We start from the raw sequence: 19,951 nt of genomic DNA, 5'->3' as shown, positions 1-19,951 counted from the left end.
AGGACTACAGCAGTGGTTTATCCCGTCTGGTATTTTTGTCATCCTTGGTTGCATCTATGTATTCGTGAGTGAGTGAGTAAGCATGGCAGTTCAACAGAGGAAGTAAAGTCTGAATGTATACGTAAATATGTGACTTCTGTGCTTTCCTGAGTCTTTTAAACAGATGTTATCTGTTACAGTGAGGAACTGTTAGACTTCTGGGTTCACATACTAAATTTTGGAAGATGCTTTGTAGCATACTTCCCCCTCACACACACTTTCCCTCTCGTTTTGCTAGAACAGTATGCCCTTCTGCCTCTCTTCCCCACTGCACTGCCAGGAATCAGGTGCATAGGATTTAATTGATCAAAACTCATGGATGGTCTCACTGTGTCCAGTTGTCTTTATGTGAAGGCTTCCTGTGTTTGCACTTTGCAGCAATATGTTATCAACCTCTCTCCCTCTCTCTTTGTTATTAATCTCAGTTAGAGGTTACTGGTCATGTCTCTCACTATTGTCACCTGTGTATTTGATTCAGAATAGCTCACCTTTCATAGCCAAGAGGGCATGAAGAAGTTAGGCTAATCACACTAACATGTTTACATGTAAACACTTGGTCTTGCCTGACATGTCCACCCTGTGTATCCAGTGAAGAAAACATAAAGCATACACATAGAAAGGCACTTTCGTTAAGAACTGGCTGCACCATTGCATGGTTTTCTGTGTAGAAGAACGTCCTCATTACATCACATCACATCACAAAGTCTCCATGCCATGTTGCTCTCACGTCACGGCTGTTGGCATTTCAGTGTTGGCATGCAGGGCCAGAGTGGAATGTACTGGAGGTTGCCGCCGGGCTTTTGTGCGTTGGTCACTATTGAATAATTCAGGGAAGGCTTCTCTGTGCTAAATGAGCTACAACACAAGAGTGGGTCACTGTGCCATCTTCTCAAGTTACTCAGGGTCATTTGCTGTCTTTTTCAGACTGTTAACTGTCAGTGAAGTTGACTACGGGTGCATTCTTTCCCTGAAAAGGGCTCCTTTGATCGCTCCCGCTGATGGTCTATCTAATACACAAACACATTATCATGATTGTATGGCCTGAATCTCCAAATCAGCTTGTTGACGGTCAGTTTCAAAATCTCCCCCATTTTAGCAGAGAGGCATCTGGCTCTGCCCTTGATTTGCTGCTAATTGTGCATATTGCCAGATTGCACCGGTGGTAAAATAGTAGCTTAACTAAAGACCAAAGAGCTTGTTTTTTATATTGATTTTATTATATGATGTGCTCATTTTTAAAAGCAGTCTTACACAGAATTACAGTGAAGCCCTGTTTAGCTGCTTAATAGCCCAGATTATCCAGAACCCAGAGCCAGAGGCATAGCAATGTGGTGTGATTTAGCAGCTGAAGCACATGTAGGCCTTTTAGACTCAGTTGTGTAGACTGACATGGACTGTTTTTTTTTTTACTTGTGTGAATAACTGTGAGTGTGGGTAACTGTTCTGTTTCCGGAACAAATACCTTTTTGTCTGTGTGAGTAGTGTGTGTTCTTTTCATGACAGAGACAACCTTTGGTCTATTTTTAACACGCAGAGAATAAAATGACAAGTCAGGAGGTGTAAAAGTACACTGCATCTATGTTAACAAAAAAAAACCAACAAAAAAAACCAAATGTGCACACAGTACTATGTAAGCTATTTCAATAAGCTATTAAAATTACTTGCTGAGGTAGGGATTCTTTCATAACAAGTTTATTGTGGGAAATTGAGGATTGCTTATTATTCAGCAGCTATTGTGTCTCTTTGCTTGTCCAGTTTGGGGTTAGAGTTGAAGCAGCCATTATGAGGTGGTGAAGAATGACCCTTTTCTGGTGCTCTTTGACGTGCCGTTCTTTGAGCAGTTTGCAACTATCCTCCCTCTAGCTCTGTAGGGTAAGGTTGCACCAGCTGGCCCTGTTTAATGATTTCCCAGAGGGAGGAGAGCGCTGGGCTCGTTCTCTGTTAACTGTGGGTTCCTGTGGTGTGACTAATAGTGCCAGGCTTCTGAGGTGCTGCTTGTTCCCAAAGGTTTTTGGCTGCATTCCGGCCTCCTCTCTGTCTCTCTCTCTGCTACTGGGGACGCAGCTTAGTTACTTACAAACCTTGGTCTGTCTGGGCCAACCAGCTATTCACACCTTTTTATTTATCTGTGAAACACCTCAGCAGAAACACAAACACAAAGTGAAGTCATGCTCTGGAGTATGTTAGTGAAGTTACTCTACAGTTATTTTCATGCTGGTGATAAGGTGGCAATTTGAATTTTGCACATTACCATGAAATGACTGAAAATGTTCACAGATTTATAAGGTTAAACAACATGCAGTTAGCTGCTATTATTGTTGACAGTCCTCATCATTGGTGGACAAAACATTCAACGAATGGAGGAGAGGAAGTTTGACACAGTTTACACAGCAGTTTTTGCTTCTGTTTCTCACCACTTCACCACACTGCTGGTGTACAAGCTGTATGCTCTTGTTCTCTTCTGTTCAGTCCCCCATATTTTGTTGCCCTAGATTTAGCTCAGTCCAAAATCTGGTTCATCTGAGCTCCAGAATGCCTCTGACAGTCCAATGTCTCTAGTTGAGACAAGGCGTTTTTTTTCTTATTAAGAAATTGCACATTAATCCTAGTTCTATTGGCAGAAGAGGTCTTGCTAGGGGTAGATTTGCTGACCACTGATTGTGTGTGTGTGTGTAAGTAAGTGTGTGTGTGTGTGTGTGTGTAAGTGTGTGTAAGGGAGAGTCGGAGCACCGATTTACTGTAAGTTAATCAGCTTTGCCTTGTACCCTCCCCTGCTGAGTTGTTTACGCTGTGCTGATGTCCCCCTGGTCAATCCTGGAGACCTTTTCACCTCGGCCTTCTCCCTGCACAACAAGAGGCACTCGCACGTCCTTGTTTTGAAATGTGGGCTGACTGACTAATGGCACCCGTAGCCCTGAATTTCCTAAAGGCTGTGCTGACCCCCACACAGTCAGTGAGCACTTCCTTTTTGCTCCAGGATTTGTGTAAAGCTAACTCGTTTGCTAAGTCACTTACAAGACTACATCCTGTGATGGGATGAGTAACTCCCGACTTTCTCCAACTAAACTTCTGTAGCATAATGGACACTGCTGTAACATCAAACACTGAGTCGGCTCTCACTGCACAGCAGCTTAATTGACAGGCTGTGAAGATGCTTCTCCAGGGGCTGGGTGTTGAAACCTTTTGTTAGTGTGTGACCTCTGCTAGGATGCAGAGGTGAAGACAGCAGTATATTGATTGCAGACAGTATGATTTCAGTTGGCATCTCCAAGTGTGAGAACTGATATTTGCAGGTCTCCCTCATCACCAGTTGGTGATTGAGCGGTCTAGTCCCCAGTTCCTCTTTGTGTGTGTGTGTGTGAGTGTGAGTGTGTGTGTGTGCGCTCCTGCGAGAATGCGGCTAAGACAGATATTCTGAGGATAAGCATGGACTAAATGAACTTGAACATGGAAGGATGATTTCCCTTTTTGAGCCGAAACATTCCTTCCTCTCCATGCCTGCACCCTGGACAGTGGCAGGCACACTTCACAGGGAGAAGAAAGGCTAGGCTTCTCTTCCCGTCTGAGCTGCAACACCAACAGTGGAGATATGAGCCTCTCCTCCCCAGGACATGCAGTTGCTGAGGCAGTTCCTTACAAGTTCTAGTTCAGAACTTCACTAGTTATGAAGGACCAGCAGATTTTTACAATCAAGGCATTTCCCGAAGTTCCCCAAAGCTGTTTGTTGATGGAAAGTTAGTCTTTCTACTCATGATGGGAATAATGATTCTGAGGAGCATTAGAGGCTAATGCTAAACATGGTGAGCTTGTGGGCCATTTAGCAGAGGCTGATCATTGTACAGAGGAACGATGTGCCTGCCTGGATTTGCATGAACCGCTGTGAACAGGAGTATGAGCTGTGTTGAAAGGCCTCAGCGAAAGCCAATCAGCAAAATGGATTAATTAGCCTGAAGCAGAATGTGATATGTGGTGGGTGAGTGAAAAGCTTAACAGTGAGAGAGCGAGAGAAAACAGCAGCTTGGTGTTCTTGAACAGTCCAAACCGCAGGTCCTGTGCTCACTCAGTTCCTGTGCTCACTCACTCACTGAGGTTTGAGGGATGGGAGTGGACAGCTGTGGCCACAGAGATGGCAGCACGGCTGGGAATCTTGATACCCGACGTCACTCCGCTCTTTAAGCCTGCAAGTGCTAAGACTACAGCAATGCTGCAGAACACGTCACAAGGTGTCTGGTTCTCTCTGTCCCAAGCCTTCTAGAAAGCTAAAAAGGTAGCTCATAGCCAGTCATGAATGACATTGTGAAGTACAAAATAATAAGATCCCAACACGCTCTTACTCTACATGGTGTTTTGCAAATATTACACTAATGTTTTACGACACTCATATCCACGAATCTGTACGGTGTGAGAAGGCAAAATCGTGACACACCCCTTCTAGTGTTTCCCACGGCGCTTTGTAGCGTACGCAGCCGCATAAGCAACACACATCTCCCGCCTTACTTACTGGTACGTGTACAAAAATAAAATAAATAAATCTTAATTTCATAGCTCTCGTAGCTTTCATTGTAGACTATGCGTTCACCAATCAGTGTAGAAGTAAACCCCGTCTCCTTGCCCCACGCTCTCTCGCTCTCCCTCTCTCTCTCTCTCACGCACTCAATGGACACGTGCCCCTCGCCATGCACATTTAATCCAAATAAAACATTCACAATCGGAATTGCAGACGCATAGAAGATAACAAGCTAAATTACTATTAAATCTGGTTAGCATCATTAGCATGCTGCACACAAGAAAGAAAGAAAGAAAGATGGATAAAAGAAATAGTAGGCTATAATCTGCATGAATTGTGCTGTCATGAATATCATAAATTCAGTGTTTTGTCTTTTTTATAGTATCTCAGGATATAATATAATACAGATACACAAAAATATATTCTAATCCTCTGGTGTTCCAAGGTAGGCTATTGAAATGTTATTTAATAAAATGTCTAGCCCAAATCCCCCCCCCCCCCCCCCCCCATGGTGTATCGTTACAGCTCTATTTATGTCTGATACATCCCTCAGACACATTGCAGTGTGACTGATGAATGCCATAACTTACAAATAAAACAATTTTAAAAAATGAGACAATTATAGAATTAGAATAGAAGAAGCTAAAATTTCCTTTTTCCATCACGTGTGGAGGTGGCATTTTTTTATCGTCATCTGAGAGACAAAAGAGTTGGTATATGCAGTGCATTGCAGTGCAGGGAGCTGGCCTCTGGCTATAGTAGTTCCTGTTCCCCGAGCGCCCCTGCTCTGGTGGTGAGGTGGTGCGCTGGAGTGGGATCACTCCTCATCATTGGCTCCTTTTGTTCTCTGAGGCCTGGTTTGCATGAGCGATCCTCACCCAATCTCTTGGCCCTTTGCCGTTTGCGCTGCGGTGAAAAGACACAGCGGAGTGGAATAACACGAGAGGGGCTTTAATAGGAAAACTGGGTCAAAGAACCCTTCCTGCTGCCCCGTGTGTGCGTGTGCGTGTGTGTGTGTGTGTGTGTGCTCCATGAATCTGTAAGGATGCTCTACGGGTGTGGGTTTGTTTTAGTTATCCCCTCTGCAAAGGTAGCCATGGAATGTGTGGCATGTCTCCGGGTTATAGCAATAACTCGCTTCCTCCTCTCTGCCCCATGCGGGCCTCCCTGCAGTGCCAATGCTTGTTTCCCTGGTGATCATGAGATCATGACCGAAATGAAATCAAAAGGGTGCGTGTGTCGTCAACCGCATGTCTGATGTCTCCTTTTTGCCTCAGGCCTTATTGGGACTGAATTCGATTACTTTGTGCTCTGCTTACATGCATGGCCCTGATTCAGCTTTGGCCAAAGTATCAACAAACAGAATTCGCCTCCCACTGGCTATGCCCAACGCTGTTATTTCAGGAGCTTGGTATTTGTCTGAATATATATGCACAACACAAGTCAAAAAGTGCCACACAATTTGAAACAAGAACAATGCCTCTTCTGCGAAGGTGTTTATTTTTGGTGTTGCTGCAAGTGCTCAGAATAGTCTCATGACTGTTGCATTTTCAGCTTGAGCTCTCTGCAGCATGCCTTGTGTTTGCTGCCTGTTATGAGTAAGGGTGTCACGATTTCGATTTTATATCGAAATCGATCGAAATTACATCTCAATCTCGAACTTCAAACTTAAAAGTAGAATCGACGATACAGCCACACCCCCAGTGTCACGTCCAGCATGTATGCCAAGACGCACAAACACACACGCACGTGCTGAACTGCAGTGTCAACACTCCTCTAATTTTAGGCTGCAGCCAGTTAAAATATACACATCAACCTACTGAAATCAAAGCCCCTCTTGCTACTTTGAAATCACCGGTGTGGAAGTATTCATTCATTCACGTCAATTAAAACTAACTTAGCCTACTCAACTTAGCAAGTGAAAAGGTGATCTAGTTACAGTCCAAAGTTACTTTAAGGCTTAAAATGCACATTGATAAGTACATATTCCATGAAAACTAACCTTGGGTCTCTTCGGAGTGTGCTGAAACAATCAAATTATCATTCTGTGTTGTTTAATTTCACTATGTTCATGTCTCCGTTTTAGCCTAATGTTAGTTCTGTTTACATTACAACCTCGCAGTTGGAGCGGTTTCAAAATAAAAAGCGGTTTCAAAATAAAAGCCCCCGAAACAGAAAAGGAAAAGGCCAAAAAGAGTAAATAACGATCGAAAATCGAATCGAATTGTGACTTTAAAATCGAAAATTACATCGAATCGAGGATTTGGAGAATCGTGACACCCCTAGTTATGAGTAAACACAATGATTTACTTGACAAATCCACCTGCTCCTATGACTTTGATTGATATGGATGATGAAGGTGATCGCCTTCAGATCGCCTCCATGATTATATTTTAGGTCAGTGACTGCGCGGTTCTGTGTAGTCTGAGCTCACTGTTTGCTCTCCCTGGGACATGAGTGGGAAGCTATTATTAAACGTGGTAGACTTCAGCTTCAGACAGCGGGCGCTCCTGAAAATAGAGCCTGGGTGCCGTGTCATCTGGACTGGAGTCACGGCAACGCTGCTCCTTGTTTGTTTGTGTTTGTTTCATTGCGTCCTGAACACCAATGGCAGCCACTGACAGCTTAAAAGAGAAAGTCCAGGAGCCTAAGTCTCTTCCAGGCCATCTCTCTCTCTGTCTATCACTCTCTTTCTGGGTGTCACCTCACTTATCTCTCTATCTCCCCTCCTACCCTTTTCCTCCTCTCTCTCTCTCTGTCTCTCTCTCTCTCTCTGTCTCTCTCTCTCTCTCTCTCTCTCTCTCTCTCTCTCTCTCTCTCTCTCTCTCTCTCTCTCTCTCTCTCTCTCTCTCTCTCTCTCTCTGGCAGCATGGCACCCTTTCTCCTTACTACTCGTCCTCCAGGCTGTGTGCGTCTGAAGGTAAAGGTGAATGAAGAAGATTAAAGGTTCCTGAGCCAGACACCCATGATAAACTCCGCCTGCTGGGTCACACACAGCAGCTCGTGACTCATGATCTAGTCCCAGATTATCGGATAGGAGAATTATGTTGATGATTTGATAGGCGTATGGCCATGTAGATATGGGGAAGGTTCAAATGTAGGCCAACGCTAGAGGTCACGCAAGGGTAGAACAGGGGAACTACATGTACAACTCGGGGAATGCTGGGAAGCCATGGCCAAGCCTCAGTCATTTAATCCCAGTTACAAAAAAATATGTCAGCTGAGATGACATACTGTACCGTGTCAGATAAGCAGATAGAGAGCAGGAGCACTAGAGTAAGAAGGTTAAAACCTGATCTGTCATGCTGAGGGGATACTGGGAAACCAGCGCCAAGTGTTCAGTCACTGGCTTCCTGTCACGGAGTGGCTAAATGTCACTTGAGGTGGTTAAAATGTCTACTCTGTCTGCCAAGTCTCAAGTTTGGGGCCCCCACTGCCATTATACATCATCATATGTGAGTTTGTTGGCTTGAGACAAGGAGGGTTCTAACATGCTTATTATCTTACTTTTCTCTAGTCCTTCACAGGCATTTTTTTTGCACTGAGGCCTACATACCGAAGACTTAGCATTCCAAATCCACTGGCCTCTCGGTTTTCATCTTCATCAGGCCAGAATCCCAATCAGGCTTTTGAAGTCACATGAATCACAGCAGAGTGATCCAGACCCCCCCCCCAATGGTCCTGCAGGTTTTTATGGGAGTTTTCACAAAAGCCTGCTGCTTGCATCAAAAATCTAGTCTTACACTAGGAATTACTAGGAGCAGCGTTTCTGGTGTTTTGCTTGTGTCATCCAAACAGACTCTTGCATGCCAGACCTTGTATAGCTAGGGCTGGATAGTATTCCCAAATGTGGAAGTAGGAGGGAAATTAAGATACCCAACATGTGAGTAGAAGTTTGGAGAGTGAGAAACACACAACAAAGTGACAAAAGAGTCAAATTATTGATCCATCTCCATTTAAAGTAGCAGCCTATCCTAGATGTATAAAGCAAAGTCTGGATTTAATGAATAATTGAAGGTTCAGTAAGCAGACTGGTTTGACCACATTGTAAACCATTAAATGGTCATGACGCGGTAACTCCCCAAGCAGAACGGCGTCAGCTCATACCAGAAGATAAGTACTTGCATGTCTGCACTAAACTCGCACTAAAAGACATCTTGTGGAATTGGTTGAATTCACACCCATGTTTTGATAGAAGATGGGCCTCATCGTTATGACTTTGCGTCCGTATGCTTTTTGACTTGAAGTTGTTTTCCTCTGTGTGGAGGTTTGTGTTGTTGCAATCTGTAAATCAAATTAAGGCTTCTTTTTTTTATATGGAATGAGATAATTCATGGCTATTTGTGTTCGTATAGCCAGCCAGTGAACAAGATGGCGTGTCTGTCTTCCATACCCTCTAGTCTTTTCTTTTCTTACATAAATACACTCACATAGTCCCAGCATATAGGAACAATAGAATGCTCATTTAGTAACAAAACCTCTTTGTGTGATTTGTATGTTGCTACTGTCACTGCCTAACAGTCTATGTAGTACTAGTAGGCAGACCCCAAGCTGTCCTGGGTTCATACAACCGATGTTATTGTTCTGAGGTCAAACGTGGAGGGAATAGCGGTGGAGACAAAAACTCACTCGATGCTTTTACATCCGGGGATCCATTTCTATTTAATTTATTTTACTTATTTTTCAGCAAAGCACAGCCAAACCTTAACAATGTCTTTCTTGCTATGCTCATTTGAGCCCTCATTTCAGTTGAATGGAAAAGTGTGGAATTTATCACATGCTGTCACTGAAGCTCAGTATTAATTCAAAACATTGTCAAAACAGAAAAGTGAAGTTAAAAAGTATAAACTAAATAGTCAGAGGACCTCTTTTTTTTATATAAAACAGAATTTAAATGGATAGATCAGAGCTGAAATTGAGACCCAGTGCTGCTGGCTTTGCAGCCTCAACTAAGCTATCTAGTCTTACCTTGACCCTTTGTCTAGAAAGGGAACATGTGGCAGTAGAGTTCTTTATTGTTGCATTAGCCTAATGTAGCTTACTCAGATGCCCCCTTTCACTCATGATGTTCTGCTGTTTTGTTTGAGAAATTTGATGCAATAGAAGGGCTTGTTTAACGGATTCAGTACTACAGTATGTGGACAGATAGCATGCTTGCTTGGGTGTGGTTAGTATGCAGAAGGATGAGAACTATATTAAATAAATGCCAGTCTTAAACTCCCGACTTGGAGCTGAGAAGTTTCTCTTCATGTGTCAAGCCGACATCTCTAACACAGTTTTTTATCTCTCTTTTTCTGTTCCCAACAGAGTGTTGGTTCCCGTGACACTCCTTTTTCCCTCCCTAGGCCCCCCCTTTCTTCTTTTTCTTTTTCATTTTATTTTGTGCCGGTGGTGACCTACACAGCCAGTGCCTGTGAGAAGCCCACCACCTCCAGTGGACCCAGCGGGCCTGGCAGAGCTGAGTCAATGAGTGGTACATGCTCCTGGAGCGCTTCTGACACACGCAGCCCAGCAGCAGCAGCAGCAGCAGCAGCATAGCACAGCCTCAGACGCAGCCATGAGCACAGCCAAGCCCAGCGGCCTCAAGGCCCCCAGCAAGATCGGCAGGTCAGCCGCCGGGACAGCGGCCAAGACATCCGCATCCACAGGTGAGGTGCCAACTGGCTATGCTTGCCGTTTTGTCACAATCCACTCAGCCTCCCATTATACAGAGGGAGTTTGTGTTTGTTTGTGTCTGTGTGTGTCACGATCATCAACTTCGACTCCCTCTATTTGAATAATAATATAGGCGACAGCACAGATCTCCGTGTGTTAACAACATGTCCACATTAGGCCTCCATGTCGTCCGACTAGTCTGAGAAGATGACGGCGTGAAATTAAATGTCACAGCTGATTAGCCGCCATGGTGTTTATGGGTCTCTCCAGTTCACTTCCGTACTGGATTATATAAACAATTCCTAGATGATTACTTAAGTTTACGTTGAGATGAGCATGAACTCATAAATGTATGCATGTGTTGTGAAACCAGCAGCAGCAGCAAAGTATGAATGCTGTTATGGGCTTCAACATGAGGAACAGCCATGCTGAGGTGATCCTAATTAGCCTTGTGCAATTTCACAGCAGACACCATGAGGATAATTAGTTGGGCAGCGTTTCTTCAGTAATTAGAAAGCGGGGTCGAGATGGCTAAGTAACTTGTGCATGGAGCTTTAATGAGAGTTTGTTGCAACATCCCACCTCCTGTATTGAGTTTTCCCTTTCATATATAAACTGATGAACTTATTTGTTATCTTTTTATTATTTGTTTGTTTATGGCTTTGTGCTATGGTTACGGGTACGTGGGCGCCGTCCGGCTCGAATTTATTTTAATTTCACTTTGTTTGTAAACTCTGAGCATTAAGCTCTTTTACAGCAATGCCCTGTCAATTTCCCCTGAATAAACATTGGTTGATGATGATGTATGAGAGTGATGCTGTGCAAATAGTCAGCAGCTGTGTGGTGGAACATCTACTCATAAATGAACAAGTGAGATCTGACCGCTGTGTTCACACGTGACCTGCAGGGTTGAGAAAAGGGGCACGTGGTCCACCCCACACCCAGACAGGGCATTCCCCCTAGCACACAGCAGATGAACTGCCCCTTCCAGATTTCTATTAAACATATCAGAACCTTTTTCTTTTAAAGAGCGAGAAAAAAAAAGAAATCTCCAAAAGGCAGTTGCATGCATAAAGAATATCTTTCAACAATCTGATGAATGTTTGTGGTTGTAAACTTTTAAATATAAATATATATAAGTTATTGATGTCTTGTCTTTCTGTAGTGGAAATTTAAATAGGCTTGTCCAGTGAAATATTTTCTCTCACTTTGTCACAGCGGCTGCCAAGCCTGCCGCAGCACCAGAGGCACAAGATGGGGGCGGTGATGGGGAACAGTTCCAGGTGGGCGACCGCGTGTGGGTGAACGGCAACAAGCCGGGTGAGGTGCAGTTCCTGGGTGAGACGCAGTTTGCGCCCGGCCAATGGGCCGGCATTGTGCTGGATGAGCCCATCGGCAAGAACGACGGCTCGGTGGCGGGCGTGCGCTACTTCCAGTGCGAGGCGCTCCGCGGCATCTTCACGCGGCCCTCCAAGCTGTCGCGCACCGAGGGCGAGAGCAACGGCACCCAGACCGCGCCGCCATCCCGAGCCTCGTCACCAACGCCGTCGCAAACCGGAGCCCCGCCGGCCGCCGCCACCCCGGCGGCCAAGAAGACCCCGCCAGGAGCCTCCACTCCAGGGGGGGTCACCACGCCCTCCAACCTCACGCGTGCCAATAGCGAGTCTGTGTCTAACCTGTCGGAATCAGGTTCCGTGAAGAAGGGTGAACGTGAGCTAAAGATCGGAGACCGTGTGTTGGTAAGACACTCATACTGTTCAGTAACGTGTTTGCAAGTTGTGCTGACAACATTATAAAAGTCTTGGAGAGGTTGGATGTTAGAGAATTTTATTGGGTTCATCAGTCTGATGTATATGGTAAGGATAAGACTTCTTCTAAAAGGTGCACTACAAATGGTGGCACACTGAACTGAATTTACTACCACCTGGTCTTCCCTGTTCCCCACTGATTGATAATCATATTTTAAGTAAATGTGTCAAGTAGGCAAATATAGTAAAAACATATGCTTATTGCTATTATTATGTATTGACGTAGAGAAATCCCTCTCTCCTTGCAAGTGGAATACAGAAGCCCACTGTCCCAGTAGAGGCTTGGACCTAAATGGCGTAAACAGTCCAAAACAGCTGTAGTCCTGCTGAAGAGTGCAGACGAGAAGAGGGTGGTGGTGTCTAACACATGCTGCTTTCTAAACCATGTGTCTGTGCGCTCCAGATGTCTAGTGGATCATGTAACTAGAAAAAGAGGCTTTTGTGAGCTAGCTTTGGCAGATAACTACGCTGTTTGCATAGTCAACAGCGCCTCTCCATTATCTGTAACTCTGTGCTAATGAGAGACGTCTCATCATTGAGACGTCAGTGAGAGAAGTCATTGTTAAGGTCACACATGGGAGTGCTGGACTCATTTACCCCTTGTTGACACCTTGGTGTGCCTTGCATCCGGGTTTAGGGGCGCGGCTCCTATAGAGGCCTGGTTAGCTCATCTTGGACGAGGGCTCAGGTGGAACAGGGGGAGCTGATGCAATGGAGACTTCCCAGCTGCATGTGGAATGCTGGCTACTCTCGGCCTCCTAATGTCCACAGCAGGCGGAGAGAGATGAGACGCACGCCCACTCTCCAACTCACACACACACACACGCACGCTCATGCGTGCACACACCCTCTGGCCTCATTCTAATCTGTAAATACAGACTGACCTCAGAGTCACAAGACACACACACACACACACACACACACACACACACACACACACAAAAAGAGACCAAGCAAGGCCACCCCTGAGGTGGTAGCATAAGTGGAGGCCCTCCTCATGTGTACAGGAAGAGTGTTGGTGTCAGGGAAGTTTGGGATTTCCCCTCCCAGGGGAGATGGGTTTGCTAATGCCTCTTTGGCCTGCTTTTATTGTTCGACACCCACTGTTTTAAAAACAAAGTTGGTTCCGACGCAGAGTTTCCTTTCATTCTCTGCAGTTCCCGTTTTAAACAGCATTTAGAACTGCTGAAATGCGCTCATGAAAGTATTATTGGCAAGTGGCCCTTTCCGCATGAATTTGAAATGCCATGTTTATACCTAATACAGAAAGTGAGGTTTGACTTTTTGTCTCCCAGAGATTGAACCTATTGCTATGGCTTCTCTCACCTCTATTTTCATTTTAACATGCCAGTATTTTATTGAAAACTGCTCCATAGAGTTTAGTTGACCCTATCATGCCAGTATTTTATTGAGTTAGTTGATCGTTAGTTGAACCCTATCCCAGCAGCCTCCTGATGTGGCGCTCCAATCTGTCCTCAGGTCGGAGGGACCAAAGCCGGGGTGGTCCGGTTCCTGGGCGACACCGACTTTGCCAAGGGGGACTGGTGTGGGGTGGAGCTGGACGAGCCGCTGGGGAAGAACGATGGGGCTGTGGCTGGGACCAGGTAAATGATCAGATCTACTCCCACCGCCAGCAGTCTCACAGGCCTATAGGAACTGATGAAAAATGAATGAGAGAGGTCATCGGCACCTGGGCAGAAAGATCCAGGCTAGCAAATATTGGTAATGGTAACAGTGCCAAAGTCCTAGGATTACTTGAATCATTCCTCTCCAGTTGTCAAACCACAGTTTTGCTTTTTTGATAAAGTCTCTGTATAAGCCATTTTAGGTATAATATGCACTGTTACTAAGTGGGGTTGGAAGTAAATTCAACCCTCTGCCATGATCAAGAAAAGCAAAAGAACACGCTGTCCTAGCCTGTAATATGGATGGTTAATAATGGATAAAAAATGACCTTCATGACATCCTCTGGCATTGCAGCACTCTCTCACTTCACATTTTCACACCAAAATAATGGTAGCCATGGTTACTGTGCCGAAGGCCTTCTCGCCTCTTTAATAGCTAGCTGTACTGTGAGAGGAGTTCGATAATGTATGTAAAAGTAAGGTCTCGCACATTTAGTCTTTTTTTTTTAAAGTAATTTCCTGTATAATGTGTGTGTGGTTTCATAGATGATCGGTAGAGGATGATTGCTCCGTGTAAAACATGCCCACTTGACATGATGATCTATATTGTATCCTAAACGTACCTACCATGCCCGGTTCCCTTTGACCCTCAGGTATTTCCAGTGCCAGCCCAAGTATGGGCTTTTTGCACCTGTGCACAAGGTGACGCGCATTGGCTTCCCCTCCACCACGCCGGCCAAGGCCAAGACCACGGGCGTGCGGAAGGTGGTGACCACACCTTCTGGCCTGAAGCGAAGCCCCAGCGCCTCCTCCATCAGCTCCATGAGCTCCGTGGCATCGTCCGTCAGCGGCAAGCCCAGCCGCACCGGCCTGGTGAGGGATGAATACACACACATACAGGCATACAGATGTGCACACACACACACACACACTCCTTGAAATCATTCCCATCTGTGTCATTTGCCGTACTGGTTGCAAAGAATTTGTCTAAAATCCATGCCTACACAAACACAACGGTGCTATACGTAGCTCCATGTATGTTAAATCTTTAGCTTAACAGGCCACACACAGCCTTAAACAAAGACTATGTTCTGCACTCACTCCATATCTTGCTTAGCACCATCTACTGTACACATACTGGTACTTTCTACTGCTTTTATGAACCCCTCACATTACTAAGCTCATTGCAGCCTTTTAAATGCAGACATTTCCACAGAAACACATACACACATACACACACATAATCCATCAGCTTTATGAATGCAGTTACTAATCCCGTCAAACAGGTTCTCTGGGATTTATTACTTGCACATACAAGCACACAAACATTTTCCCATCAGCTAACTTTCCCTGGTAATCCAAGATCAGGCCTCTAGTTAAAATAGCTTTAGGTAATAATAGGTAGCTTTGTTCTGTCTCACCCGCCCCAACACACACACACACACACACACACACACACACAACTCAACCCACTGTGGTTTGAAACTTATACTAAGGCCTCACTGGTTTGAAGTATGTTTTTAATGGATTAACTGGATTACTTTTACTTTGTGTTAGTCAGGCGTTGTGGGCAGTCTGCACCAACATTCAAAGAATAGGAACCATGGGGGATTATATACAATATAGTCGAAGTTAAATGAGAAAAAATATGACATGAATTAGATTATGAATGGCTTTTTCTGATTAATTAACCTAAATCACATCCTTTTTCTCTCTTTCTTCCCCTCCCCATTGTCTTTAGCTGACGGAGACGTCGTCACGGTACTCGCGTAAAATATCAGGCACGACGGCGCTGCAGGAGGCCCTGAAGGAGAAGCAGCAGCACATCGAGCAGCTGTTGGCCGAGAGGGACCTGGAGCGGGCCGAGGTGGCCAAGGCCACCAGCCATGTGGGCGAGGTGGAGCAGGAGCTCTCGCTGCTCAGGGAGGGCCAGGAGCAGGTGGGCCATCACAAAATACTATTCCCCCGTCAGCTTAAATAACTGCATAGATTGCTTTTGTTGTTGTTCAAGTCAAGTCATTTGTTTTTGATATAGTACGTTAAACACAACAGAAGTTGGCGAAAGTGTTTTTGCAGTTATAAATGGCTTTCAAGTTCACTGACTGTTCTGAAATTGTACCAGGCTGGCTTCAAACACTGTTTTCAGCTACTTGTCATTCAACTGATTGGCCCCAAATTACACCAGACCCACTTCACACATGTGTAAAAGAACATGATGCTGATGGGATTCCTATATTCCTGATCTCTTCCTATATCCGTCCAGCTGAGTTGGCAGTACAAGGTATGATTGCTGTTTTGCGCTTCCCAATGCTATGTTCTCCTGCCTTTTCACAGTATGTCATGGAGATGGAGGCCAAGATGGACCATCTGCGTACACTGGTGGAGGCAGCGGACAAAGACAAGGTGGAGCTGCTGAATCAGCTAGAGGAGGAGAAAAGGTAAGAGAGAGAGAGAGAATCTAGCTCAGATACAATATCATCTAATGTTGTTTAACCATAAGAGAGCTGGACGGTGCTCATAAGAGAAAGGTCAAGACTATATTGGAAAGTCTGATATTAATTGGTTCAGTAGCCGAAAGGATGAACGCCTCACTGCAGAGTAAAGATATTCAGAATATCATGTCTGCACCTGGTCTTATTCTTGTCAGTTTTATTGAACATGTAATTCAATAATCAGGTTAATAGTGAATACTGAATACTAGGATTGCTGACTGGAGAATTGGTTAGTACAGTATTTCTATGTGTGGTCAAGAATTGTTTTTTTAATAATTTAATTAAAACAGGAAGGTGGAGGACCTACAGTTTCGTGTGGAAGAAGCCTGCATTACCAAAGGAGACCTGGAGGTAAATTTGAACCAAATGAGACAGACAGACACATCCATAAAACATAATCAGATTTGTTTTGTGTACAGCTGGAGGCTCGACACATGTAGGCTCACATGAAGTGAGGTGCTTTTCTGACTTATTAGGAGTCTGATTTCAGCAGCTACGGATGACATTTTGGGTTGTTCGGAGTGAGTTTTTGAAGCCAACCGAGGTTGATGCACTAACCTAATTAAAATTCGGAGGTGCTGTAGAGCTTGACAGGGCGGGCCTCTTTTTTTTTGCTTACTCTACAAACCGACCTTATCAACACTTCAAAGCCAGGCACACTGGAGTGCTGCGCATAGTTACTGCCTAAGACCCATTCTGCTGATGAGGAAGAACAGAAAAGGCCTTCCTTGGAGCAGCACTGCAGAGAACGCCCGATAAGTAGGTAGCGACCTCGATCCATTCCAACTCTTATCAGACTGAATTGAGATGAATCTTCATTTCTTTTATTGGCGAGGGGAAGAGGCTCATCTCAGAGGGAAGGTCTTGTTGAGGGGGCAGCCTCTTTGTCCTTGTCCCTGACTCAGACTCAGAGCTCCTCTACACACTGTGTGTGTGTGAGACAGAGTGAGTGAGGGTGTGTGTGTGAGACAGAGTGAGTGAGGTGTGTGTGTGTGAGTGAGGGTGTGTGAGTGAGAGCTGTCCCTGCCCTCCCCAGTTCCCTTGAGGCTTCACCGCAACCAACAGCACTGCTGATTTATGCAGGTCTATCTGCAGTGTGTCCGCATTAAATGACCATAACGAGGCTCTCGCAACGACATGAGAGAGATGGAGGGGGGAACATTGGGCTATTGGCCATCGACCACAGTTGGACCTCTGCCTTATTATTATACATGCAGGACCAAATGAAATTCGAGATCTGTCAAGGTCTGTTGTATTGAAAGGAAGGTCAGGGCTAAAAGGGCAGCTATTTTAACCCAGGGAGGCTAAATTACTGACCTTTTGAGGATTAAAGGTGCAATCAGCATACATGTCAATTGCTGTTTATTGATCTACAGCCTCCTTAAGAGATTTCACACTAAGTAATGCAAATCAGCTTTCTGTTGAGGCCTGTGTTGAAAGTATATGGAAAGTGCATTCTATTGAACGGTCTTTCTGACTTAAGGGTATACTTTTCATTTATTCATCTATTGTAGTCAAAACGACATCAAACATGGTTTAATTTGGTCATAGCTTGTAGTTACGACAGATTAACTCGGCCATTTCGAAGAATGACTTGCAATAAGTCCTTTTTTTTAGAAATCCAGCGGTCAACTTAATCTTTTCTTCTCTTATTTTCAGTTGTCTTACTAAACTGAGCAAACCCATAACTCACTGTGTGACTTAATGTATAATGTCTGTGTGTGTTTTGTATGTGCATGTTCTTGCTTTCTAAGATAAACAGCAACAAAAAAAACAAGTGAGCTCATCACTGTTTAACTACTGTACTGACGTTAATCACTGATGCAATGCATTATCATGACCTGCTTCATATCATGACCTGAAAACAGAGACTTGATTGGACCTGTTTATCACATTCTTCTCCCCTTTTCCTGTCTTCCATGTGTCATGGCATGATCATGTATAGCTTCTATACATCATCACTCATTCTCACTCCCACTTGGTTCATTCTCAGCACTCGGACAGTAAGTGCTCGTACACTCTCTGTATCGATCACACCTCAGAGTGTTGGGCAGTGTAGTATGCGAGTATTCGTCCCCGATGTGGCCATGTACAGCTCAAGCCCTGAGGTCTGACCATATTGTTTTTTGCTGTGTGTAACATGGTAAAGATGTTGTTCTAACATTTCATAAGTGCATAAGGAGAGTTTAAACGGTTACTCTTAACACTGATGGTCTTGGTACATCAGAGAGAAAGAGAGGGTGAGAAAGAGAGGATGTGTTGACGGAGCTATTGATGCCCAACAGATTTTCCTTTGGAATGTCCTCTTCTAAGTTCCTCTCTGTCTCTCTGATGTTGAGGTCAAAGTCCAAGTTGTTTTTCCATTTTGCATCACACATATGCTGTGAATCATTGCCCTCTCACCCACTCACCTACATACTCACTCACCCAGCTCATTCATGAACACAGACCACACACTCACTCTCTTCCCTCTCTCTACTCCAGTCTCCTCTTGTTTCTCTATGCATGGCCTCTTGGGCACGACACCACCACATTATCGTCACCAGTGACAGATTACCTTCAACCCATCAGCCAACCCCTTCCCCTCACCCACCAACCTACTCACCCAAATCAACTCACCCATCCCAACAGGTCGCTGGTCCCCAGCTTGCATGATCCAAACCTCAGATTACTTCCTCCGCCCAACGGCCCTGTCCACTCACGCTTCATTCCATAACCCAGTCCTGACCCCCCCCCCCCCCCCCCCTTCACCTCACACCAACAACAACCCCTCCACTCCTCTCTTTCCCCCCTCTCTGTCCTTGTGCATTGGGCTGGCATGTGATGGTGGCACTGGTTTGTGTTCTCTTCCTCTCCCCCTTCTTGTTACTAACAGACGCAGACCAGGCTGGAGCATGCCCTTCTTAAGGAGCTAGAGCAGAGTCTGCTCTTTGAAAAGGCCAAAGCTGACAAACTCCAGAGGGAGTTAGAAGACTCTAGGGTAATGGACCTTCGCCCTTGACAGAAAGGGGACGGGGTGGGGGTCGGGGGGGAGCGGGATGGGCGGGGGAGGGCGACGTTGGTGTTGGTAGTTGGGGGGTTGGGTGTGAGGCTTTTGGCCGATGGATCGGGGCTTTGCAGAGGACGCACCACAAAATGGGAGCCCTGGAACTGCAACAGAAGGATTTGGTTTTGTGTCAGGGAGGGCAGGTGCCTTTGCTTCTCAGTGTGATGCATCAAGAGGTAATACCCCAAAGTGATGCCTCAAAAGCTTGTGCTTTTACTAAAATGCTCTACAGCTGCTTCTTTTCACAAACTCTATAGTTACCCAGTCATGCATCTAATAACAGCCTGCACTATACTGTTAGCCTCATTGGCCTACCACTCTGCTTATTTGGTAGACATAGAGCAGGAATCTTATACATCAACCATCAATTTTTTAATGAGATTGGATGTAGCTGTGATTTTAAAAGCTACCTGTAATTACTTATTTCTTAGTGTGCATTGTCTGCAGCTAGACACATGGCCCTCAGCCGCGATCAATGACCAGTTATAGCCTTAACATTTAATGCTTTCTTGTTAGGTTCACAGGCCATTTCAGGGCAGAGTTCCAAAGAGGTCATTCAAAGTGGGAAGTGGAAAAGGGTAAAGTTAGTTTGTGTCTCAGTTCGTACCTATCAGTCAGTGGTAAAACCTAGACCCGCCCTCTCTATACCTTCTCTATACACCATGCATTCCTTTTGCATCTCGCCAAACGGTGGCCATCCAGGTGTCAGCCCACCATCTGTCGGTTGTCTGTCCAGTGTTGCCCCTGCCCCTGACAGCGATGTCTGCTTTATCCCAACC

General features: G+C 45.1%; 1 protein-coding gene across 5 annotated transcripts in view; it reads left to right on the top strand.

The window, feature by feature from the left end:
• Positions 1-19,951, top strand: part of clip1a (CAP-GLY domain containing linker protein 1a) — a 48,864-nt gene that overhangs the window by 1,817 nt on the left and 27,096 nt on the right. For 4 of the 5 annotated variants that reach the window (XM_076271022.1, XM_076271018.1, XM_076271019.1 and 1 more), the window contains exons 2-9: positions 9,854-10,194; positions 11,420-11,940; positions 13,489-13,613; positions 14,288-14,507; positions 15,376-15,573; positions 15,969-16,072; positions 16,417-16,477; positions 19,002-19,106. In XM_076271022.1, the coding sequence (XP_076127137.1) occupies positions 10,104-10,194; positions 11,420-11,940; positions 13,489-13,613; positions 14,288-14,507; positions 15,376-15,573; positions 15,969-16,072; positions 16,417-16,477; positions 19,002-19,106 (1,425 nt within the window). In that variant the 5' untranslated portion in view covers positions 9,854-10,103. The remainder of the gene's footprint in view (positions 1-9,853; positions 10,195-11,419; positions 11,941-13,488; positions 13,614-14,287; positions 14,508-15,375; positions 15,574-15,968; positions 16,073-16,416; positions 16,478-19,001; positions 19,107-19,951) is intronic. The other variant, XM_076271021.1, reaches the window with a different exon arrangement.

The sequence above is a fragment of the Alosa pseudoharengus genome, unplaced genomic scaffold (assembly GCF_046254945.1).
Source record: "Alosa pseudoharengus isolate Yale_2024_CS ecotype anadromous, Long Island Sound unplaced genomic scaffold, YU_APseudo_1.1 YU_APseudo_1.1_scf_6, whole genome shotgun sequence".
Lineage (NCBI taxonomy): Eukaryota > Metazoa > Chordata > Actinopteri > Clupeiformes > Clupeidae > Alosa > Alosa pseudoharengus.
The sequence above is the reverse complement of the archived record's forward strand: the minus strand, read 5'-3'. Positions and strand labels throughout refer to the sequence as shown.